The 20872-nt window shown below is 43.2% G+C and overlaps 1 protein-coding gene across 3 annotated transcripts; it reads left to right on the plus strand.

Annotated features, from left to right (window-relative positions):
- Positions 1–670: 670 nt before the first annotated feature.
- On the plus strand, positions 671–12539 carry tnfaip3 (tumor necrosis factor, alpha-induced protein 3). 3 transcript variants are annotated; one of them, XM_035957339.2, is made up of 10 exons: positions 671–966; positions 1346–1391; positions 2340–2737; positions 6354–6544; positions 6814–6955; positions 7396–7566; positions 7672–7852; positions 8047–9044; positions 9221–9426; positions 9592–12539. In XM_035957339.2, exons 3-10 carry the CDS (start codon positions 2431–2433, stop codon positions 9871–9873), a joined length of 2478 nt encoding a protein of 825 aa, XP_035813232.2. In that variant the 5' UTR covers positions 671–966; positions 1346–1391; positions 2340–2430; the 3' UTR covers positions 9874–12539. The 3 variants fall into 3 exon arrangements, with proteins under 3 accessions (XP_035813232.2, XP_023146222.2, XP_023146224.2); XM_023290454.3 differs by lacking the exon at positions 1346–1391; XM_023290456.3 differs by lacking the exons at positions 671–966; positions 1346–1391 and adding an exon at positions 1006–1276.
- Positions 12540–20872: the final 8333 nt, after the last annotated feature.

Genomic DNA, 20872 nt, shown 5'->3' on the forward strand with positions numbered 1-20872 from the left:
CTTCCTGAAAGTTTTGCAAATTTTCAGAAATTTGGGTAATTTTTTTTGCGGATTTTTTTCAGACAAGGAAACAATATTTTTGGTGCCCGTACATGAGGACAACAGGAGGATTAAATGTGTGTGAAACTGAAAATTAACTGACTAATGCAACCCAACAAATGATACCCTGACAAGTAAACTGTACACCTTATCCACATTGCTGCTGAAGTGTCCGTGAGCAAGGCAGCAGGTCTGCTTCTCCTGATTTCCTGACAGCCACAGCATCATCATCATCATCATCATCATTGCAATAGTCATCCAGGCGTTTAAACACACAGATAAATGCACACATGCGGCCCAAAGTCTTTCGTTTTCCTGACTCATTTTCGCCAGGGCCGGGCTCATGGCGGGATAATGACTTATTTCTGAGGCTGTCTCATGAAATAGAGTATGACGCGACCTGTCTGTCTCCCCCAGTGACGCTCCTTTGTGCTCAGTAGGTGGGATGTGCTGTTCAGGATTGAGTCAGACAGACGGAGGGAAGGAAGGAGGGGGGGCCCCTGGCGGCCACAGCGGGAACTGCAGAGAGAGAGAGAGAGAGCGAGAGAGAGAGAGAGAGAGAGAGAGAGAGAGAGAGAGAGAGAGAGAGAGAGAGAGAGAGAGAGAGAGAGAGAGAGAGAGAGAGAGAGAGAGAGAGAGAGAGAGAGGAAAATGGGTGGACGGAAAGTCCCCGTGTGGAAATCCCCTTGACTTGGACTTTTTCCTTTTTTGAAAAACTATCGTTAGCGGACGCGTGTGCTCTGTTGAAAGGCTCCGCCAAAGCTGCGAGGGCTCCAAAATAGATCTGATACTGACGGAAAGAGAAGCTTGAATGGCGCCGAGGACCGCTGCGGTGAGGCTGAGTGAAGTGGCTGAGGAGGACTAGCCTGAGCATCCGGGAGGCTTTGTTATTACCCCCCTCCCCTCCTCCTCCGACATATTACACAGGTAAGACAGCAGTCCTCCCCGCTCCCCATGTGGACAGCTCGTTTCTCGGCTTTCTTTAGCCGCCGACGGGAGGAAGGCGACGGGCAACATCACGCTCGGGCCTTGAGTGAATGTATGGTCGTGTTTCTGGGGACACGGAGGAAGCTTGAAGCCTCGCTCACGACAGTGGCTTTGACAGCCATTGTTTACAAAGACGTCACCCCCCGAGCGGATAACGGGGCATTTAAGGGGCCGAGTGTGGCATCCGCGCGGCCGCACGGCGTCGATCCCCGCGCGGTGAGACGCGGTTGAACGCCACATTGTTTCAAAGGTAGTTGTCATTGGAATTACGTAAGCTTTTAACGTCAGCAAAGTCTCCTGTTGTTGTGTTTTTGTGTAGCCCCGGCCAGCCTCGAACCGCAGCGTCCGGCAGCTGTGCGTCCACGGTGCGTAAAGTCTGCCCCGCTGTGACACACACACACACACACACACACACACACACACACACGCAGTGAAACACACACACGGACACGCTAAAACACACCAGCGGTCCGTGTCAACACTGACATCCAGGTGTGTGTTGTCTGCCGCCTCATGTGACTGACTGACTAGCCCTTTAGCATGGCCTAGTCTGTTGTTGCACCTGCTGCTGTTTTGCGTAGTGGAGCCACAGAGGCCACAGCCAGCTCAGGATTCAGGTGTTTTGGTTTTTTTTTGTTTGTTTTTTGGAGGAGGAAACTGGATCAGCTGAGCGACTGGAGCCCTCAGAAGGCTGATGCGAGGATGTTGGTGGAAGTTTAAAAGTCAGCAAAAACTCCAGGCCTTCATGCTGACCACCACTTTCTACTTCCTGAGAGCTAAAAGTGTGTGCACAGTTTGGGTGGAATAGCCTTTTAAAGCTACTCTTTTTTGCAACACTGTTGGACCTTAGATGCTTTAAAGTAACTTTAGGTTGTGTTTTTTTGTTTAGGTGCGATGATGTGAAATTTTCCGATTGTGACCTTCCCAGCAGCTTGGGAATCCCTGGGTGGCATTCATGTAAAAGTTGGGAAAATACCAGTTTACTGTTAGAAGTCTTTGAGCTCAGGGATGCCGTGCTGGGGGGAAAAAGGACCAAAAAAAAAGACAGAATTAAAAGAACAAACAAGAACACAAAAGGGGTCTTTGTGTACTTTTATTCAGTTTGGCCTCAGTAGAATCTCCAGTGGAAAAGCACCACAGAGCCAGTGATCCTGCGTGCGACGGGGTGGTTTCCCGAACAAAACTGTAAATTAACCTGAGAATTAATAAGGAAGGGGAATCTCCGCTGAAAATTTCCCACCAGTCTTTTTGCTACTGTACTCTGCTGAGACATAACATCTAACGCTCTCCCCTCTTTTTCTCTCTCCATCCAGTTTCCACGTTGTTTGGTCATCGGCGGTTGGTGCCTCCTCCTCTCCTCCTCCTCGCTCCTCTTCCTCCCCTCCGTCCACCCGTCCGTCCACCATGTCGCAGGGTCAGAACTTCCTCCCCAAATTCCTGTTTGTGTCCAACCTGCTGAAGGCGGTGAAGATCCGTCAGCGAGTGCCCAATGACGTGGTGAAGCCGGCGACCAGCGGCGGCCTCATGCACCACCTGCGGGGGATGCACCGCTACACGCTGGAGATGATCGCCATGAACCACTTCCCCCAGGCCTTCAGGGAGGTGGTGCAGGCCGCCATCCTGGACCGAGCCATGCAGGCGTCGCTGGAGCAGGAGAAGAAGCTCAACTGGTGTCGGGAGCTGAAGAAGATGGTGCCGTTACGCACCAATGGTAAGACTACGTCGACGTTTAGCTCTGGAGAATGCTTTGGATGGAGGTTTATCAGGTTGGGATGCTTTGTGGAGAACGACTGAGCTGATCAACTTTTTCCTCCCTGGTTTTAGGAAGTGTAGCATTTTTCATTGTTCCCACAGAGGATGTGTTTTGCTTTTGTTTCATTTTCTGTGATGGAGAAGGTGCGATTTTTATGAGTCAGTGCTATTTGATATGTAAATTCGGAGATGTCATTACTCACAAGCGGGGTTACTGTAAATGACAACAATGAGGGACATGAGTTCCGCTTTTGCATTCGGCGGCAGCAGCCCCCTGGGTTTTACTGAGCGTCAGAGTTCAGAAAGCCCATTGCTAAGTCATGTTTTCTGTTACGTGGATGTTGTAAGACGGGAACATCCCAACGCAGGCAGACATTTAGAAATGGGCCTGATTACTTGTGATCAGAGCTCTGTACTGGGAAATTCTCTGGCGTCACACTCAGGACTGTTGTGTACTGTTGACGATGTTTCAGAGCCGACTGTTTCCACAGTTTTTTATTCACAACATTCGGGGTTTGCCCCCTCTTTTTCTGTGTAGGTGTTTCTAAGGAGCGTGAATGTCAGTGGATCTGAAAAAAAGGCACATACATTACACCTTAAGTTTCTCACCTTCCTGGCTGCCTGTGGTAGGTTTATGTCTCCAACTGTGTCTCGTTGTCTCTCGTGGCCTTTTCATGTGTATTACAGTAACTTAAACACATCTGGTGTGTACATTAGATCTATTTTAAGGTGAGGGAAGGAAAAAAAAACAATCTTTGAAGAGGGTCATCAGCTGTAGCGTTCACAACAGAAAGAGGAAGCGGAAATCAATCAGCGCTACAAGTTTGTCTCTAATTGTGTGAGTTTCCAAAGGAAATTGTTTCTGTTTTTCACGTGTGAAAATTCCTACACCTCATATCAGAACTTTAAGCAGTTACTGGATGGATGAGGAACTCGTGTGTGTTCCAGCGCTTGTTTTAGGTCAATAGTGAAACACTTTCCGAGGGTCCCTGCCAATTCTGAAGTCGGTAATGACTAAAGAAGTTACTGTTACTGTCATCAATACATGGTTCCTCTTCAGAAAGACCCCAGAATTGATGACAAGCTCTTCTGACTTCTGCTGCCAGTAAAACCTGCATGGAATTTCCTGGCTTGTGAAGATGATGTCATAAAGATGAGACGAGAATTTAGAGCCGGAGCATCTAACTCTGAAGGACCCAGAAGTGACTTTGAGCAGAGGACGGACAACAGACCCACACACACACACACACACACACACACACACACACACACACACACACACACACACACAGAAGACTGACTGACTGCTGCTGAGTCACTGGAGCTCAGCACACACACACACACACGCACACACACACACACACACAGAAAACATGAGGGAAGAAGAAGAAGTCCGTCAGTGAACATCCATATCAGAGATCTGTCATCTGGGACCTAAATCCACCCATTAGCCCCAAAATCTTTCTTCTCAGTTCGTCGTCTCTGTGAATCTAGCAAAGCTTCATTCCCAAAACCCGATTTAATCACAGCACAAGACTGAAAAAAATAGTCGTGACCGCCATAAAAACAAAACAGCCCCATAAACATTCAGTTAAAATATCAGGGTCACATCCTTTTTCCTGTTTCATAAAACTTTTCCAGCCAGTGAAGAAAGGCGTTATTAGGAGTCAGAGCGCCTTCTGTCTTAAATGTCTGGGATACATCCGAGGGTTTTTCCCAAACAGCATCCCATGTCTGTCATGTGTCCCCATCAGGCAGGATTTGTTCAGCTGCAGCACTGTGACTCCACATACACTGCTGCAGTGTTCTGCTTTAGAAGTACACATTTCAAGTTTCTCTTGTGTAATCCACATTACTTGGAATTAGTTGCTTCTGTTTTTTGGGGGGTTTTTTTGGTGCAGAAGCAAAAATATTCTTGTGTGGGACAGAGAGTGGGATGATGCAAACCTAGAGCCCCACTGGTGACACAGCTTTGCCAACTTTTGCTGTCACCTGGACAGCACCCAGATAAGCTCGAGTCTGGCCTAACTTGTTTTCAGGAAGTGTCTATATTTAGACTGGTGGGACCTGCCGGCTGTCTTTCATCTTTAGTCATCAGCCGGGCACCTCAATTCAGGGTCAAAAGTCTGTGTTTTGGTGCACAAGAGGAAGCGGCGGTGCATGTGGACATGTGTGCCTCTTCGTGTACGCTGCGTCTCCGTTGACAATGCCTTTTGTCACTGGAGAGCCGTGCATTTTATGTTTTTGTTGAGTGATGTAAGAGCACCGAAATGCAACAACAGCTCGCCAGTCTGAAATAGAAGTGGATGTTTTTCCCTCCGAACACGCTGGGATGTTCTTTCAGTTGAATGAAAACAACTGTATCTCACATTACGTTCATCCTGCACCACAGTTAATGTTATTCCGAGAAAGCTGATCACAACTTGGCCTATGGCACACATACCTCAAGGGAAAACACGCTTTAGAATCTTTGTTGTGAAGGCTAACCTTATCTCAGCTGGTTTTTCTTTGTTAAATTTACATTTCTTTCCTTGTGCTGAGGTGTAATTCTTGAAACATGAGCCGCTCATCCAACAATCTGAAAGTTTCGTTTTGATACAGAGGATTAATACAAATAAGGGCGTGTGTGTTTTTAGGTGCTTGAGCTACTTCCAGGTGAACGCTTGCGAATAGACGAGACAGACGAAACATACGTATCGCAGTACATTTTTGTATGTTTGTGCATGTGAGGGCACATGTTATCTGAGTGCTCATTAATCACAGCCTTCATCGGGTGTTGATAGCAGTCGTTAAAACGATAACATTCCAGCCTGTCCAAATCACGCCCTCGTGGAAAGTACAGGACCAGCTGAGAAGCATTGATGAGCTGGGATCATAGGGGAACACACACACACACACACACACACACACACACACACACACACACACACACACACACACACACACGCACACACGCACAAAAGGCAGAAGTTAGCGCAGGGAAATTCCTGTGTTTAGTGTGGCAACAGGGTTTTTCAGAGCCGCACACATTGACAAATACGGGCTCTACTGTTTCACAATGAGAAAAAGACCCAGAACTGCTGAAGGAGACTAAATAAAATTCCAGGATTTTTAAGCTACTCTTACACCAACACGTCTTCTGAGCCGCAATCTGTCTGGACAGTTAGTAGAATATAGACAGTAAATTGTTGCCGATTGTTTGCAGTTCTCTGTAGATTTAGATCATAAAGTTTTAAATTTTTCAAAAGTGGATTTCAGGTGATTTATGGGCCATTTTTCTCCAACCAGCTGGGTAAAGTCTGAGCTTTGTCTGAAGCCAGAGTGTCCTGTTAGACATATGAGGGTCATATAATAGTCCACAAACCAGATAGTGTGACAGCTGGCCCAACGGCCTGGAAATCCCCAGACTTTTGTTACGCTTCTGTGTGCACACGCAGCAATTGTCTGTTGTGCGCGCTGTGTGAACGTAGTATTTGCATTTACCCAGGCACTATTTTAGAACTTTGTGTGCAAAATTTACCAACCGTTGTACTGATAATGTTTTCTTCTTCCTCCTTCTCTGTGTGTCCGTACAGGAGACGGGAACTGTTTGCTCCACGCGGCCTCTCAGTACATGCTCGGTGTTCAGGACACGGACCTGGTGCTTCGGAAAGCTCTTCACGGGGTTCTGAAGGAGACGGACACCGGTGTGTTTAAAGCTCGCTTCCAGGCAGAGCTGCTCCAGTCCCAGGAGTTCACCCAGACCGGCCTCCGATACACCACCATGGTATGAAGATCTTTAAGTCTGTTTGGTTACTTTGCATTAAGATTACTTTAATCTGAGTTAAAAGATGCAAACCACATGCTAATGACTCAGTGAAATTAAAAGTTTCTGCTAATAAATATGTGTTTTTTGGATTGTACATCATTTCCCTCATTTTCCTGCCTTTAAACTACTTTTTTTGCATTGCTACTACACAAATGTAATCAATCTCACAAGTTTATATCCTGACTTTTTGTCCCTGTATGTGTGTGTGTGTGTGCGTGCTTTCCCAGAACTGGGAGGAAGAGTGGGAAAAGATAGTGAAGATGGCGTCTCCGGTCTCCAGTAGCAACGGCCTCCAGTTTGACTCATTGGAGGATATTCACATCTTCATCCTCTCCAACATCCTCCGCCGACCCATCATCGTCATTGCAGGTACATTTTTATCATCTCAAAGTACATTTAATTCCCCTCATTTCCCATCAAAGAGTCACTGGTCTTGTATCAACATGTCTCTCTGTGATGGAGAAGGTGAAGATATCTCCTTTAAAACATGCCTCAACATTTTGCTGTTGGTTGTTCTGAAGTCTTAGTAGTGTTTCATTTCAATGAAAGGCGTACTGTTTGTCCTAAACAGGAAATTACAGCGGATATTGTGAATCCTAAACTACACATAGGATGAATATGTACAAAAAATAGAATTTTAAAGATTTTGCAGCTCTGGAATTGCACTTTTAAGAGTCTAATCTAACATTTCTGGTGTAAATTTCACTCAGAAACATGTTAACAAGTGTTTGACCCTATTTAAGTTGCTCATCATGGTCAGTTCCTTCTTTAACTTAGTAGTAACTCTTACATTGTTGTTCTTTCAACAGACCAGGTGGTCAGGAGTATGAAATCTGGCTCCTCCATCTCTCCTCTGAATGTGGGTGGGATTTATCTGCCTTTACACTGGCCGCCTACAGAGTGCTACAAATACCCGATAGTGCTCGGCTACGACTCCCAGCACTTTGCACCCCTCATCACCATCAAAGACAGCGGTCCAGGTAGGAACCACAAAGAGACAGGTGTGACGTAGCTGACATGACAATGTTAGAAAGAAAAGAGGCCTGCTCAGGAGTTTGTGTAACGTCTTGATCTGAATTTGTCAGAGATCCGAGCGGTGCCGCTTATCAACCCGAGACGGGTGGGCTTTGAGGAGCTGAAGATTCACTTCCTGATGGAGAAGGAGCAGCAGCAGAAAGAGCGGCTTCTTAAAGATTACCTGCACCTGATTGAGATCCCCGTCATAGGGTTGGGCCACGACACCACACGGATTATGAAAGCTGCACGGTACTTACAGCCTTTAAGTTCCATCCTCTAACTGACCACAGCGTTGGTTGATGAACACAGATTTTATAGTTTAACTAATTTGAAACCTTTTCAGCACACAGTTGACAGTAGCTCTGTTAACTAAATTTAACTGAAAAGGTTTAAAATAAAAAAATAATGCAGTTAAGAACCACATTGTATGTCTCTGTGCTCAGGCTGGATGAGGGGAACCTTCCAGAAGACATGAACCTGATGGAGGACTACCTGCAGCTAGTCAACCACGAGTACCAGCGCTGGCAGGAGGACAAGGAGCAGGCGTGGGCCGCCCAGCCACAGCGCCCACCACCCTTCTCTGTCTCCCAGCTCTCTCTCATTGAGATCCGCTGTGCCACGCCACGATGCACCTTCTACGTCTCGGTGGACACACAGCCTCATTGCCATGAATGCTTTGAGAAGCGTCAGGCCACCACCGGCGGAGGAGCGAGAATAGAGGGGGTGGTTCAGACCAAGGGAGGAGGTGTACAAGGTGGGGTTGGAGTGATTGGGGGATCAGAGACTGAGGTGAGCTCCAGAGGAGCCCGAAGCAGCAGCCCCCCATGTTCCTCGTCTGGGAGAGGGGTGGTGTTATCCAGCCCCCGCTCAGCCCCACCCACCGCCCCCAGCCTCAGCCTATACAGTGAAACTCATGCCATGAAGTGCAAGACACCTGGCTGCCTCTTCACCCTCAGTGTGGAGCATGATGGACTTTGTGAGCGCTGCTTCAACTCCAGGCAGAACCACGGACCCCCTGGAGCTGGAACGGCTGCCACAGGACTCCCGGGCCCCAATGGGGGGCCCGTCGTTCCCCACCCGGCCCAGGGCTCCGGCTGGACCCAGTGGGGGGGCTGCGAGGCAGAGACAGAGCGATGCAGCATGTGCAGACAGGAGGCGTTCAGGATATTCAATGGTCTGTGTCCACCCTGCATGCAGAGACAGCAGGCTCCAGAGAGGGGAGAGCCTCAGCAGAGCAACCCAAGGACTGAGGCCTCATCTTCGGCTTGGAGCCAGGCCAGGGACACTGAGCGGCCGTGCCTCACCCTAACCCCCGGGCACACCTCAGCCTGGCAGGCCCCTCTGGCCAGGCCTTGTAAAAGATCTGGCTGCCAGTTCTTTGGGACACCAGAGAAATTGGGTTTCTGCACTATTTGCTATGTAGACTATCAAACCAACCACCGTAAGTCCTTAAACAAAGCTGGAAAACTTCTATCATATGACATGATTTTCAGATGTAGAAAATATCTTTTCAAAGCTGTGAAGTTATTTAAATGAACTTTTTTTTTCAGTTTATCTGTGTTGCAATGCTTTTTGGTTATCTGACACATTGCTTATGTTGGCTTCTGTTTGTTCCAGACCTGACTCCTCCTCCTGCACCGGTCCAGAGCCGGCATGGTTTGGAGACAGGCTTCCAGAATGCCTCACGGTGTCGTGGGCCTGGGTGTGGTGCAGTTGGCAAGGCAATGCTGGAGGGCTACTGCGATAAATGTTACGTCAAAGAGCAAAGCGCACGGCTAAACCAAGTGGCACATCGCACACCACACTCCCCTCCTCTGGTCATGGTGAGTGTTTGACACTCTTGCTGTACTTGTGTCTTTTGTCTTTGTTTTTCCATCATTTTTGCCACATATCTTCACTATTACAACATCCTGCTGCTCCACAGTTGCTAATTAACCATCCTCTTCTTTTTCTTTGCTCCTTTGCCCTTCTCTTTCTTCAATAAAAAGCGTGACCGAGCAGCCAAACCCAGATCTTCACAGCAATCCCAGACCCAGACCCAGACTCAGTGCCGACGTAGTGGCTGCAGCAACGTGTCCCCAGGTTGCACAGATCTCTGCCCAGAGTGCCACACGCGTGGTCAGGGCAGGGAGGCGGGTAGGCGGGCGCAGGCGCCCAAGGAGAAGTCGAAGCAGCGGTGCCGGACGCAGGGCTGCGACCACTACGCCAACCAAGAGAAACAGGGCTACTGCAACGAGTGTGACCACTTCAAACAGATTTACCGCGGCTGACCACATGCGCTCCACACAATGATGACACATCGCTAGCACGCTAGAGCCGCCGCCCTGCTGTGGGCTCCCCATGCCAGTCAATGCACCTCTGATACTAACTAACCAACTAACTAACTAGCTAGTGACTAACTAGTAACCTTATGGCCTGAAAATCAAACCCCCCATGTAGAATGTGAAGAGAGAGTGTGTGTACGTGGGGGGGCGGTGGGTGAGTGTGTGTGTGTTCACAGTAGACATGGCCTCCAGAATACCTCTTTGTGCAATTATTATCATCAGACGTGCCCTGTGCACTTACACGGTGAGAGGTTCGGCTACATGTCAGAGCAACTGACTTAACTCTTGTGTACAATATGTATTTAGAGGTACGTAGTGAATCGTGCCGGACAAAATGATTGTATGTTGACATAACAAGAAGCATCTGACATTGCTTTCTAGACCACAGCCAAGGATTTATACCCCCCGTCTGTCTGTCTGTCTTAACCCATCTGTGTATCTGTCTGCCTGTCTGTCTAGCATTTGCTCTGTCGAGTGAGGGATGCAGTAGTTGGGCGAGCCCAGCGACGAATCTGTGGAAGCAGTGAGCAGAAGTGAGCCGAACCAGGCCAAAGCGAAGCAAGTGAAGTGCTTGAAATGAAGTTGTTTAGCTTAGTTCCCCCAAAATTACTCATTTGTCCTCCCAGAACAGACAAAGATTTGCCAAAAGAGGCTCTTGCAATCAATATTGTAAAATGATCAAAAGTTAATTTTCTTCCATTAGTCAGTCAATAGGAGTGTTAGTTTATATTTTTAGGCAAATTAGTATTGTTACTTATCTGTTATATGAAGTTGTAAATTTCTTGGTATAAAAAGCAGGAACAAATCGTGTGTCCAAACAGTGCAAGACAGACAGGGCAGGCCCCTGCTAGTTTTGGTGCTACATGTACAGAAATACAAGCCTCTCCATTGTAGCCAACATGCTGCTGGTGTCACCGGGCAGAAGGCAGAGAACACAGCAGAGATGGGACTCATTCTCTTTCTATTCCTCCTTTCCTTCCTCTTATTTCCCCTTTTCTCCAAAACAGATCTGTTGCCTTGGACGTTGTTTTCCTGTTTACTAACCACTTAAGCACCTAGAAACGCATCGACACATGCGCACACATACCTGCACACACAAATGTAGTTTAGCCAGTCCTGTCAGACGGGGATTGCCGACTGTAGAGAGAACTGAGAAAATGAAGACGGGTGAAGTCTGGATAATTATCCACCTTACCACGGCACACACATATGCACACACGCACATGCAAACACAGCTCTGTGAGATTGTAACGCCCCACCCCGGCCTGAGGTGATGTGTAGGTAAACAAACCCATAAAGAAATGCATTCCTCTCTGCTCCACCCCACTGGATGTGCCAAGGCGACAATTTCAAAACGTCAGAGAGCAATCCCATTGCCTGCTTTGGCTAATCTCGTTTATCTGAATGTGTTTTGTGCTGCTGCTACAACAGCACAGTATTGGGGCTGATCCTCGATAAGTTTTGCCTTTAAGTAGTGATTGAAATTTTATGGACCAGAGGGGCCTGATCAGTGATTATGGATCAGTGCTCCCACCTATAAAATGCTTTTGTGAATATGGATATTAATCCATATTGTAGGACCTTCCAACCCGATGCCTCATCTCCAAACACACACACACACAACTCACGCATGTGTGCGTCTGGAATACACAAAAAAACTGACATTCCTGGTTTTTTTTGTTTGTTTTGTTTTTGAATTTTTAAATGTATTTTGATATATTTGGTTTTGTTTTCTGCCAAAAAGAAAAAAAAAAAAAACGACAAAAAAACGTGCCATCAATTGCCAAACAGTTGTTGTTACCTCCTTAAAAATGGCCAGCCTGGACCATTCTAACCTAACCAGAGGGCCGCAGACGGACATCTCCAGTTTTGTGCAAAGCTTAACAAGATCTCTCATGTTGAAAAATCCCCAAATGGACACCATCTCTATATGTGAGTGTCTGTTTCATCCAAGTGCAAAGAAACATTTATCTACAGTGATAACCTCAAGTGTGAAACATTTATCAGACCAACTGAAATGTGGACATCATGTGGAGCAGTGATTCCCCTCATACTTCTGCTGAACACCTCTGCTGTAGGCAGGTGTCCGTCTGTGGCTCTGGTTAGAGAAGCATAGACAAACAGGCTCTCGGTCTGCCTTTTCATTCAACTGTATCTAAAGCTGTGGGGCCAGCCCACATGTTGACGGCCTGTACGTAGATCTCTGTGTGCTTTAATCACCTCTAGACAAACCTTAATCAATTAAAGGCCAATTAGCGGTGGGCTCGTCGGGGTTTTCGGAGCTCCGGCTGAGTTCGACTGGGAGGAGATCACATAAGTTGCACATGACTTGTCTAAGCTGCTGAGGCATTTAGGAATGGTACTCCGACTTGCGTAGGGACATTCCAACAGTAGGAAGAGCATCGGCTTAGGAGCAGAAGGTGTAACAAAACATGCAAATGGTGTGGAAGTTTCTTTGTGTGACCTTTTCGACAATAGGGTATTGTATGAAAAAAGCCTGGTTTTATTTGTTAAGTATTTATTCATATCAAGATATCTGTATTGTGTGATTCAATAATTATTTATATGTCGTCCTGAAATGAATTATTTTTATTAAGAAATCTGAAATCTGACTGATGTGGTTCTTGGCTCTGCAGTTATTGTGTGTGTGCATGAGTGTGTGAGCTTAGATGTGGAAACATTTTGCGTTATTGTCACATAAGAGTTGAGTTTAGGCTTTTAGTTGTATTATGTAAGGTAGCGCAAGAGAATGAATATGCTAATAATTTCTGAAAGCAGTACAAATGTGTACTCACTATCACTGAATATATTTATGCAACACGTGTGCAGCCCTATCAGCACATGCACATACAATATGCTCGCATGTTCTCTGAGACTCAACATTGCACTCTCCTTACAGCACAGCCTCTATTTACTGAGCTGTGTGTTGCTTAATACTGTTTCTGCTGAAAAGCACTCACTCACTACTCTCAGCGAATCCATCTCCAGTGTAGGAAGTGCTGCAAAAGAAGCCGTCAGATAAGTGATCACGGAGGCCTGGTTTAGATGTGGCAGAGTGCACCATTTTCCCATATGTGTAACTGCGTTAGCTCTTTTTTTCTCTTCTTTCCGCCTCTGTTGTTCTTTTCTTTCTTTTGTCATCGTTACTGGTTTCCATACAAAAGAAAAGTTCAATTGATGAGGTTTTTCTTCGGTGCTTTTTTGTGACTATTCAGTTGTTTCCAGGTTATCGTTAGGGCATCTTGCAGTTTAAAAAAAGCAACAGAAAGGGAACCCCCACCCTCACCCGGGAGGAGTCGATCGTACGGTGGGAGGGGGGAGTTTGGAGTCAGAGGGGCAGATTTGGCAGTTGCAGGTGGGGAATTGGTTAAAAAAAAAGCTTTATATCACATGGCAGAGGTGACATTTAAGAAGTGTGTGACTGCAGGGTTGTGCGTAGGCCCCCTCATCTACCTACAGCCTCCACCACAGTTAGATAGGTAGGCTGATGTGGTTTCCTGGAAATACCCCAGCATGCAAACGCTTGTGTAACAGTTCATCTGCAGACTGTTTCACTTGAGCTGTGAGAGCGTCACTGCTGTGGGCTACTGAATCTGTCTATGCAGATATAAATAACTCTAAGAAGCACATATGCTAGTTAGATTTTTATGGGTTAAAAGCACTGTCAGGTAATTGAAATAAGTATGAAGACATTTGCAATCTACATACACATGATCTGTGGTCTACTGTTGTATGAGCTTCACATTGATTCCTAAAAATCTTTTTGAAAGTCTGCAAAGGAAATTACAAAAATCATAACTGGAAGAAAGATTATGTGTCTTGTAGGTGATGTTGTGTTTCACCCTTTGAACGTTTTGCACTTTATTTTTTGCTCCAGTCACATTTTTACTCACCGTGGGCTCATTTTGACTGCAATGTAAAGTTTTGCACCTGTATGGAAACAGCACAGCCAGAACTCACAAATGTATGTTGTACAGCATGCCATACATGATGAAAAATGAAAGTTGAGTTTCTTTTTTCCCCTTCCAAAACCTGAAACAAACTGGAATCAACATGTACTACATTTTTCCAAATTCCAACAGATTTTACCAGTTCTGAGAAGAAATGTTGGCTGTGCATACTATAGTTTTTTTATTGTGTGCATTTTTCTGCTCTGTGTAAACACATTCTGCAGTTCAGACCAAAAGTTTTAGAATTTTAGTCATTTAGCTTCGGTTGGCAGCAGTGGAACCACTCATGGCTTGTTTTCAATTGCACTGAGTATTTTCACTTTATCTTAAATATCTCATGTAAAAAAAAATCCCCAAATCCATCATTTGCACAAATCAAATTTAATTTAAAAGAAATAAATAAATTCATGGAGTTTTGTGGAAATAGCAGACAAGTATGAAAAAATAAAAAACAATTATATAATAATAATAATAATAATAATAATAATAATAATAATAATAATAATAATAATAATAATAATAATAATAATAATAATAATAATAATAATAATAATAATGTAGTCACCTTTTCCTCCCATTTTGGTAGTAAAAATGGTGCACACACTGATTCTAGGTTCAAATTAAATTTTTAAAATATATAATCAAATAAGTTCAACTTTAGTGTTTACTACGTCTATTGCTACATAAGCTGCTGTAACAATGTGAATTTCCCCTGACATGGGGAGAAATAAAGGACTTATCTTAATAATTTATGGCATCAGAACTGAGTCAAACTGCTCAAAATACATTTTTGAATTCTCTCTGCTGCTAGTCATGACTGTTCTGTTTCCACTGAGGTGCCCACAGTGACTAATAATGTGACAGGAGCTAAAAAAAAAAAATAAAACCTAGAAGTTTAAACATAACTTCTGCTACAAGACAAATAATCAGTTATTATATTACAACTTTTATAGCTTCCTTCACAGACATCTAGAAAGGCAGTGCAATCAGGAGTACATGTGGTTAGTCCCAGAAAACAGAATACAGCAGATTCAAATAAAATCAAATAATTGGAGTTCACACAAATAATCTTAATGCTGTTAGATAATTACATAGATTTGCTTTTGTGTGTTTTGGCATTATAGAGGAAATAAATATAAAAATCAGACTATAGAAATATTGTATAACAGGTAAAAGTCTTGCATACAAAGTTACATATATGTAAAAGTATGGGACAATGAGCAATATATGCTTAATGAATGTAATAATAATACGTTCATTAACCACCTCCCAGTTTGGGTTCGGGAGACGGACACCCTCTCTATTTTTTAAAACCAGGCTTAAAACCTTCCTTTCTGACAAATCTAATTATTTGAAACATCCTTAACTAAAGCAGAAGATGTCTTAAAGTAACAAGAACAACAAACTGAATGAAAAGTGATCAAAAATGAATCCAAAGATAATGCAGTAAATCAATACTTGTAAGCAACCAAACATTGCCATGCATGATATTATAGTGCTGATATGCAATATAGAATGCATTCTATCAGGAATATACTATATATCAATTAAAAAGTTGGCATAAATATATATATATATTATAAAATTTTAGTTTCTAATATTAAAAATTTCTGGCAAAAAATTAACTCTGAGACATGCTGTCATTGTATCATATGTCATTTCTATTGTAATGAAAACACAAGAACAATATGATTATAAACTAGAGATTTCAGGCTTTTATATGATGTAGAACATGTGATTGCCATGAGTGAAACTGCTACAATAGCTGGCAATTTTCAGTAAAAAAGAACCGAAAAATCAGTGGGGAAAAAAATCGCATTTCCGGGTAAAGTAAAAACAGTGTAAAAAATTATACTGGAAATTAGTTATTCTACTGTCAACATTCAAAGTCTCATTTAGGACATCATAAAGGTGGGCCACAACTGACTTCTTCTTCGACGTCCCTTTAGTCTGCCCCTAGTTCTGCTGCTGTAGGCCTAGGCTGCTCTCTGGATGCACTGAGCCCTTCTTTATCTACCTTTATATTTACTACATATTCTGTTACTGCATTGCATTCACTCTGTTTCTCCCTGTGTCCTTCCTCCGAGTGTCCCTGGTCCTGGAGATGGATGCTTCAGATGTGCGCTTTCTGTCCCACCAACTGGCCTAGTCTCCATCATGTCCACTGTGGGATGCTGCTGCTGACCTTCCTCCAGCCCACTGCTTCCAGCTGCCCATTTCCACCAGTCAACTCTGACTGATATGCTCATCTACACACTGTTTGAATCTTACTTACCGGCTGTATATGTAGTATATTTAACCCTTGTGTCGTCCTGCGGGTAAAAATTGACCCATTTTAAAGTTTGAAAATGTTGGAAAAAAATATATTTTCACATTGAGCTTCTGATGTCCACATTTTCAACATTTTTGGGAATTTTTCAACATTTTTTGGTGGGAAGAAAATGTTAAAAATGTTTCTTAAGAACATTCACAAAAAAATCAACCAAAATCCAGCAAATTTCACTGGATTTTGGTTGATTTTTATGTTAACGTTCTTAAAGAAAATATTAGAAGTTTTGCTGATATATATGTAATCACTTGAGATATTTTTAGGATTTTTTAAAAGATTTTTACTCATTTTTTGAAAATATTTACAAGAATTTTCTTGCCAAATTTGGGGGATTTTTTTAAAAATAAAACTTTCAAGGGAAACTTTTAAGGAATTATTGGAATTTTCTTCCTGAAGGTTCTGCAAATTTTCAGAAATTTGGGGAATTTTTTTGCTGAATTTTTGGACTTTTTTCAGACAAGGAAACAATATTTTTTGGTGCCTGTAAATGAAGACAACAGGAGGGTTAAATCCAGATGAGCCGGACTGTGTGTTTCAGCTGTCGACAGTAAAGCATGAATGAAAATGTCAGGTCTTAGATCACAGCACAACGTCTGCTCATGAATGAATTCTTCACACTCTGACTCACTGCCTCTTCTTCAGAAAACTGAAATGTCGCAAAAATCAAAAGTACAGCCGAGGCTCATTCGACAGGAAGTTATCTGTCATTGTGCAATAGGAAGAGGGTGTATCCATGGTTACCTTTGTCTGACCCTTTTGTAAGCTGCAGCATACATGACATACACCCTTCCACTGAACACTATCGCATAAACACACGACAACTAAACATCATTTTAGCTGTTTGAAACTCCCTTGAGTCGCTGTCTTTTTTGCCTTAAACATGAAGCAGCCTCCGTGTTAAGATTGTGGAGGGTCTAGGGCTGAAATTCACTAAACTCAATGTGTTCTAATTCATCATTTTTTTGGCCTTTAAAAGTGAATGAATGATGAATGAATGACCGCACAATGTAACAGAGCTGTAGTTATGTTTTTTTAACACATTATTACATGCATAAATGCTTACAGCGCGTGAGGATTTGTTCATAACTGGGTATAAATGTATTTTATTGTCCTTACATGTGATGATCTGCGTAGCTTCAAGGATGATTTTTGATCTGATGAACACCAGTTTGCGGGGAAATTCTTGTCTTAAATCAGGTTTGCTATTTTTGATTTCTTCTAGGCACATCTCATGGCCTTCTTTAGTGACTGGAGTTTCCTAACTGAAGTAGGTTTAGTAAGTGTATTTATTCATAAAAGCAACAATTAGATACATAAACCTTGTGTTAAGTTAATAAAATAATAGGAAAATACTTAATAATTCATGTCCATAAGCATACTTGCTGTATTATATAATAATAAAAATCATAAATCACCAATTTGAAGAGGAGTTAAATATCCTTATATTAGTTTATAAGTAGATTATAGTGCTTTATAAACCATTTATTCTTCATGTACCGTTTATAAATCTTAATTAGGCTATGTTAACTATTTTATCATGTGAAATGCTGCAAACCAACTGGCCTGTTAATGATGACTGCAGTTCTGAGAAAGCCGAGCAGCAATCGGCTGCTTGTTCTCCTTGTATCAACAATCCGAACTTGTGTGCTAAAAAATGTGCGTACATGTGGGAGAGCTCGACGATGACTCACTGGACTGCAAAGATAAGATGATAACAGAAGTGAAAGTGACTCGGGACAGCTCATCGGTGCCAACCACCGTGAACAGGACAGCAGGTGATCATTAACCCTGCAGCCTCTGGACTCCTTGCTTTGCTTCTCAAGGTGTAACACATTCATCTGCATCATACTCTCCTCTGCAGTAACAGTTTCTAACTTTTTAAAATCTTGTCACATCTACATATCCACTTCCACTTGCCATACAACTCTGCAGAAATATTAATTTTGACATGTATTTATTCAGCCTTTGGAACCCCACAGAGAATTTAACGGTGTAAAGATAATGGATGAATGGATGAAAAGATTTACTCGTGTTGAAATATTTAAACTGCACTTAGGGGTTGTTGACCACTAGGGGGCAGAAAATTGTGTCCTGTAGTTATGGATGCAGTACTTTGTGACACTTACTTGAGGAATGCTTTTCTATACATTTTTAGGGTCCGAGCACCGAATGGTGCGAAGACCCTATTGGAATGCAAGGAATTATTTATTATTAGGGTCCGAGCACCGAATGGTGCGAAGACCCTATTGGAATGCAAGGAATTATTTATTATTATTATTATTATTATTATTATTATTATTATTATTATTATTATTATTATTATTATTCTTTTCCGGACTTTTGAATTGCCTTTTTGGCGGCCTTATCATACCCCAAAACGCATCAAACGTGGCATGCTCATCAGGCCTCGCGAAAAATTTGATATTTTATGGGAGTTGCGCATGTGTGTGGCAAAATGGCTCCATAGCGCCCCCTGGAAAATTGAAAATTTGGTCATTAGGCCAACTTGCACGATGTTTCATGTACAGCTACAAAATTTTGTATGCATATTCAGCACATCAGGAAACCCAAAAAAGTCAATCATGACCACGCCCTAACACCAACAGGAAGTCGGCCATCTTGAATTAGCTGTAAATTTTTCAAAATTAATAACTCATCGGGGATAAGTCCGACAGACGTCAAATTTGGCCAATATATGCAAACACGCGACCTGATGAAAAAATATCAAAATGTTCATTTCATTTCAAAGGGCGTGGCCATGGCGACTCCCAAAAAAATGGATCCTTCGCCATGAAACAGGAAGTGGTGTCTAACTCAGCTGTACATGGTCCAATCTGCCTGAAATTTGACATGTGTGATCAATGTCCAGCCCTGACAATATCCATGTGGTTATATACATTCACAGTCATAGCGCCACCTTGTGGTAGCAGGAAATTAACATTTTTCACACTTTGATGTACTATTCTTAGCACGTTGATCAGATTCACCTCAAATGTGGTGACATAAGCCTGAACACATTGATGATGATTCCCAAAGAAATGGTGGCTCGTCATCAAAGGGCGTGTCTGTGGCGGCACGGCGAATTTCGATTTCTCGCCATGAAAATTGAATTATTAATATCTCAGCTGGAAATGATCCAATCTGGACCAAACTTGATGTGATGGACACCAGTCCAGTTCTGAACACATCCACATTCATAAATTTAGAAATACTCATAGCGCCACCTATTGGCAACAGGAAGAAATTGTCATTACATTTGCACGTGCCATTGCCTGATACTTTGACCCTATTGGAATGCAAGGAATTATTTATTATTATTATTATTATTATTATTATTATTATTATTATTATTATTATTATTATTATTATTATTATTATTATTATTATTATTATTATTATTCTTTTCCGGACTTTTGAATTGCCTTTTTGGCGGCCTTATCATACCCCAAAACGCATCAAACGTGGCATGCTCATCAGGCCTCGCGAAAAATTTGATATTTTATGGGAGTTGCACATGTGTTTGGCAAAATGGCTCCATAGCGCCACCTGGAAAATTTCAAACATTTACTACGGCCAGTACGTGTCACCTAGAATTATGAAACTTGGTAGGCATATGTAACTCGTCAAGACACACCAAAATGTAATTGACAGCCATGCCCAAAACCCAACAGGAAGTCGGCCATTTTGAATTATATGTCATACGTTTTGACGATTTTGGGTCATTTTTGTACATTTTCAAAAGCTATAAACTCACATAGGGTAACACCGAGAGAGCTGAAATTCGGCCAGGATGTAGTCCAGGCATGGGTGATCAAAAGTTATCAAAATGCTCACCTTAAGTCTGAGGGCGTGGCCATGGCGGCCTCGTGAATTTTGATGCTTCGCCATGAAACATCAACTGCTGTGTAACTGCCCTAAACATGCTCCAATCTGCCTCAAACTTTACATGTGTGATCAGAGTCCAGTCCTGATCACATCCATAGGCCGACATAAACTCTCGGTCGCAGCGCCACCTGGTGGTTGGAAGGAAATGCTCTATAACTAGCCTGGACATGGTCCGATCTGCCTGAAATTTTACGTGTGATCAGAGTCTGACCCTGATCACATCCATAGGCCAATATACACTCTCGGTCGCAGCGCCACCTGGTGGATGGACAGGAAAAGCTCTAGAAGTAGCCTGAATATGCTCCAATCTGCCTGAAATTTTGCACGTGTGATCAGAGTCCAGCCCTCATCGCATCCATAGGCCGACATGCACTCTCGGTCGCAGCGCCACCTGGTGGATGTGCGTGGATTCGCCGACCAGCAAGGATGCGAGGACCCGTCCAACGCTGCTTGCAGCTTTAGTTTACTTTTTGATCGCAACAACTTGTCAAGATATGGAAATGATTTTAATTTGATATTCATTTCCACGTGTAGTAATCCTGACACCACAGCATACAAACTAAACAGGAACTATTAAGGAAGAAGTTTCGGTTATCTCCCTGCCTTGTAAATGGAGAAAATTTATTTTTAAAAAATGCATAAAAGTTTTCTTGGTGCATGAACTGAGGCTGCTGACTGACCTTATATTGCACAATGTTCAATGTCTTTAAATATTTTCACAGTAAGGATTCATCTGTCGATCTATCTATACCTGAAACCTGATCCTCTGTATATAGTCTTC

The sequence above is a fragment of the Amphiprion ocellaris genome, chromosome 16, assembly GCF_022539595.1.
Source record: "Amphiprion ocellaris isolate individual 3 ecotype Okinawa chromosome 16, ASM2253959v1, whole genome shotgun sequence".
Classification (NCBI taxonomy): Eukaryota; Metazoa; Chordata; class Actinopteri; family Pomacentridae; genus Amphiprion; species Amphiprion ocellaris.

Excerpts from the sequence above, each read along its gene's own strand:
- tnfaip3 (XM_035957339.2), top strand. The coding sequence starts at position 2,431 with ATGTCGCAGGGTCAGAACTTCCTCCCCAAATTCCTGTTTGTGTCCAAC. Across the intron at positions 6,545-6,813 it reads GCCTCCGATACACCACCATG|AACTGGGAGGAAGAGTGGGA; the intron begins GTATGAAGATCT and ends GTGCTTTCCCAG. Across the intron at positions 9,045-9,220 it reads AGACTATCAAACCAACCACC|ACCTGACTCCTCCTCCTGCA; the intron begins GTAAGTCCTTAA and ends TGTTTGTTCCAG.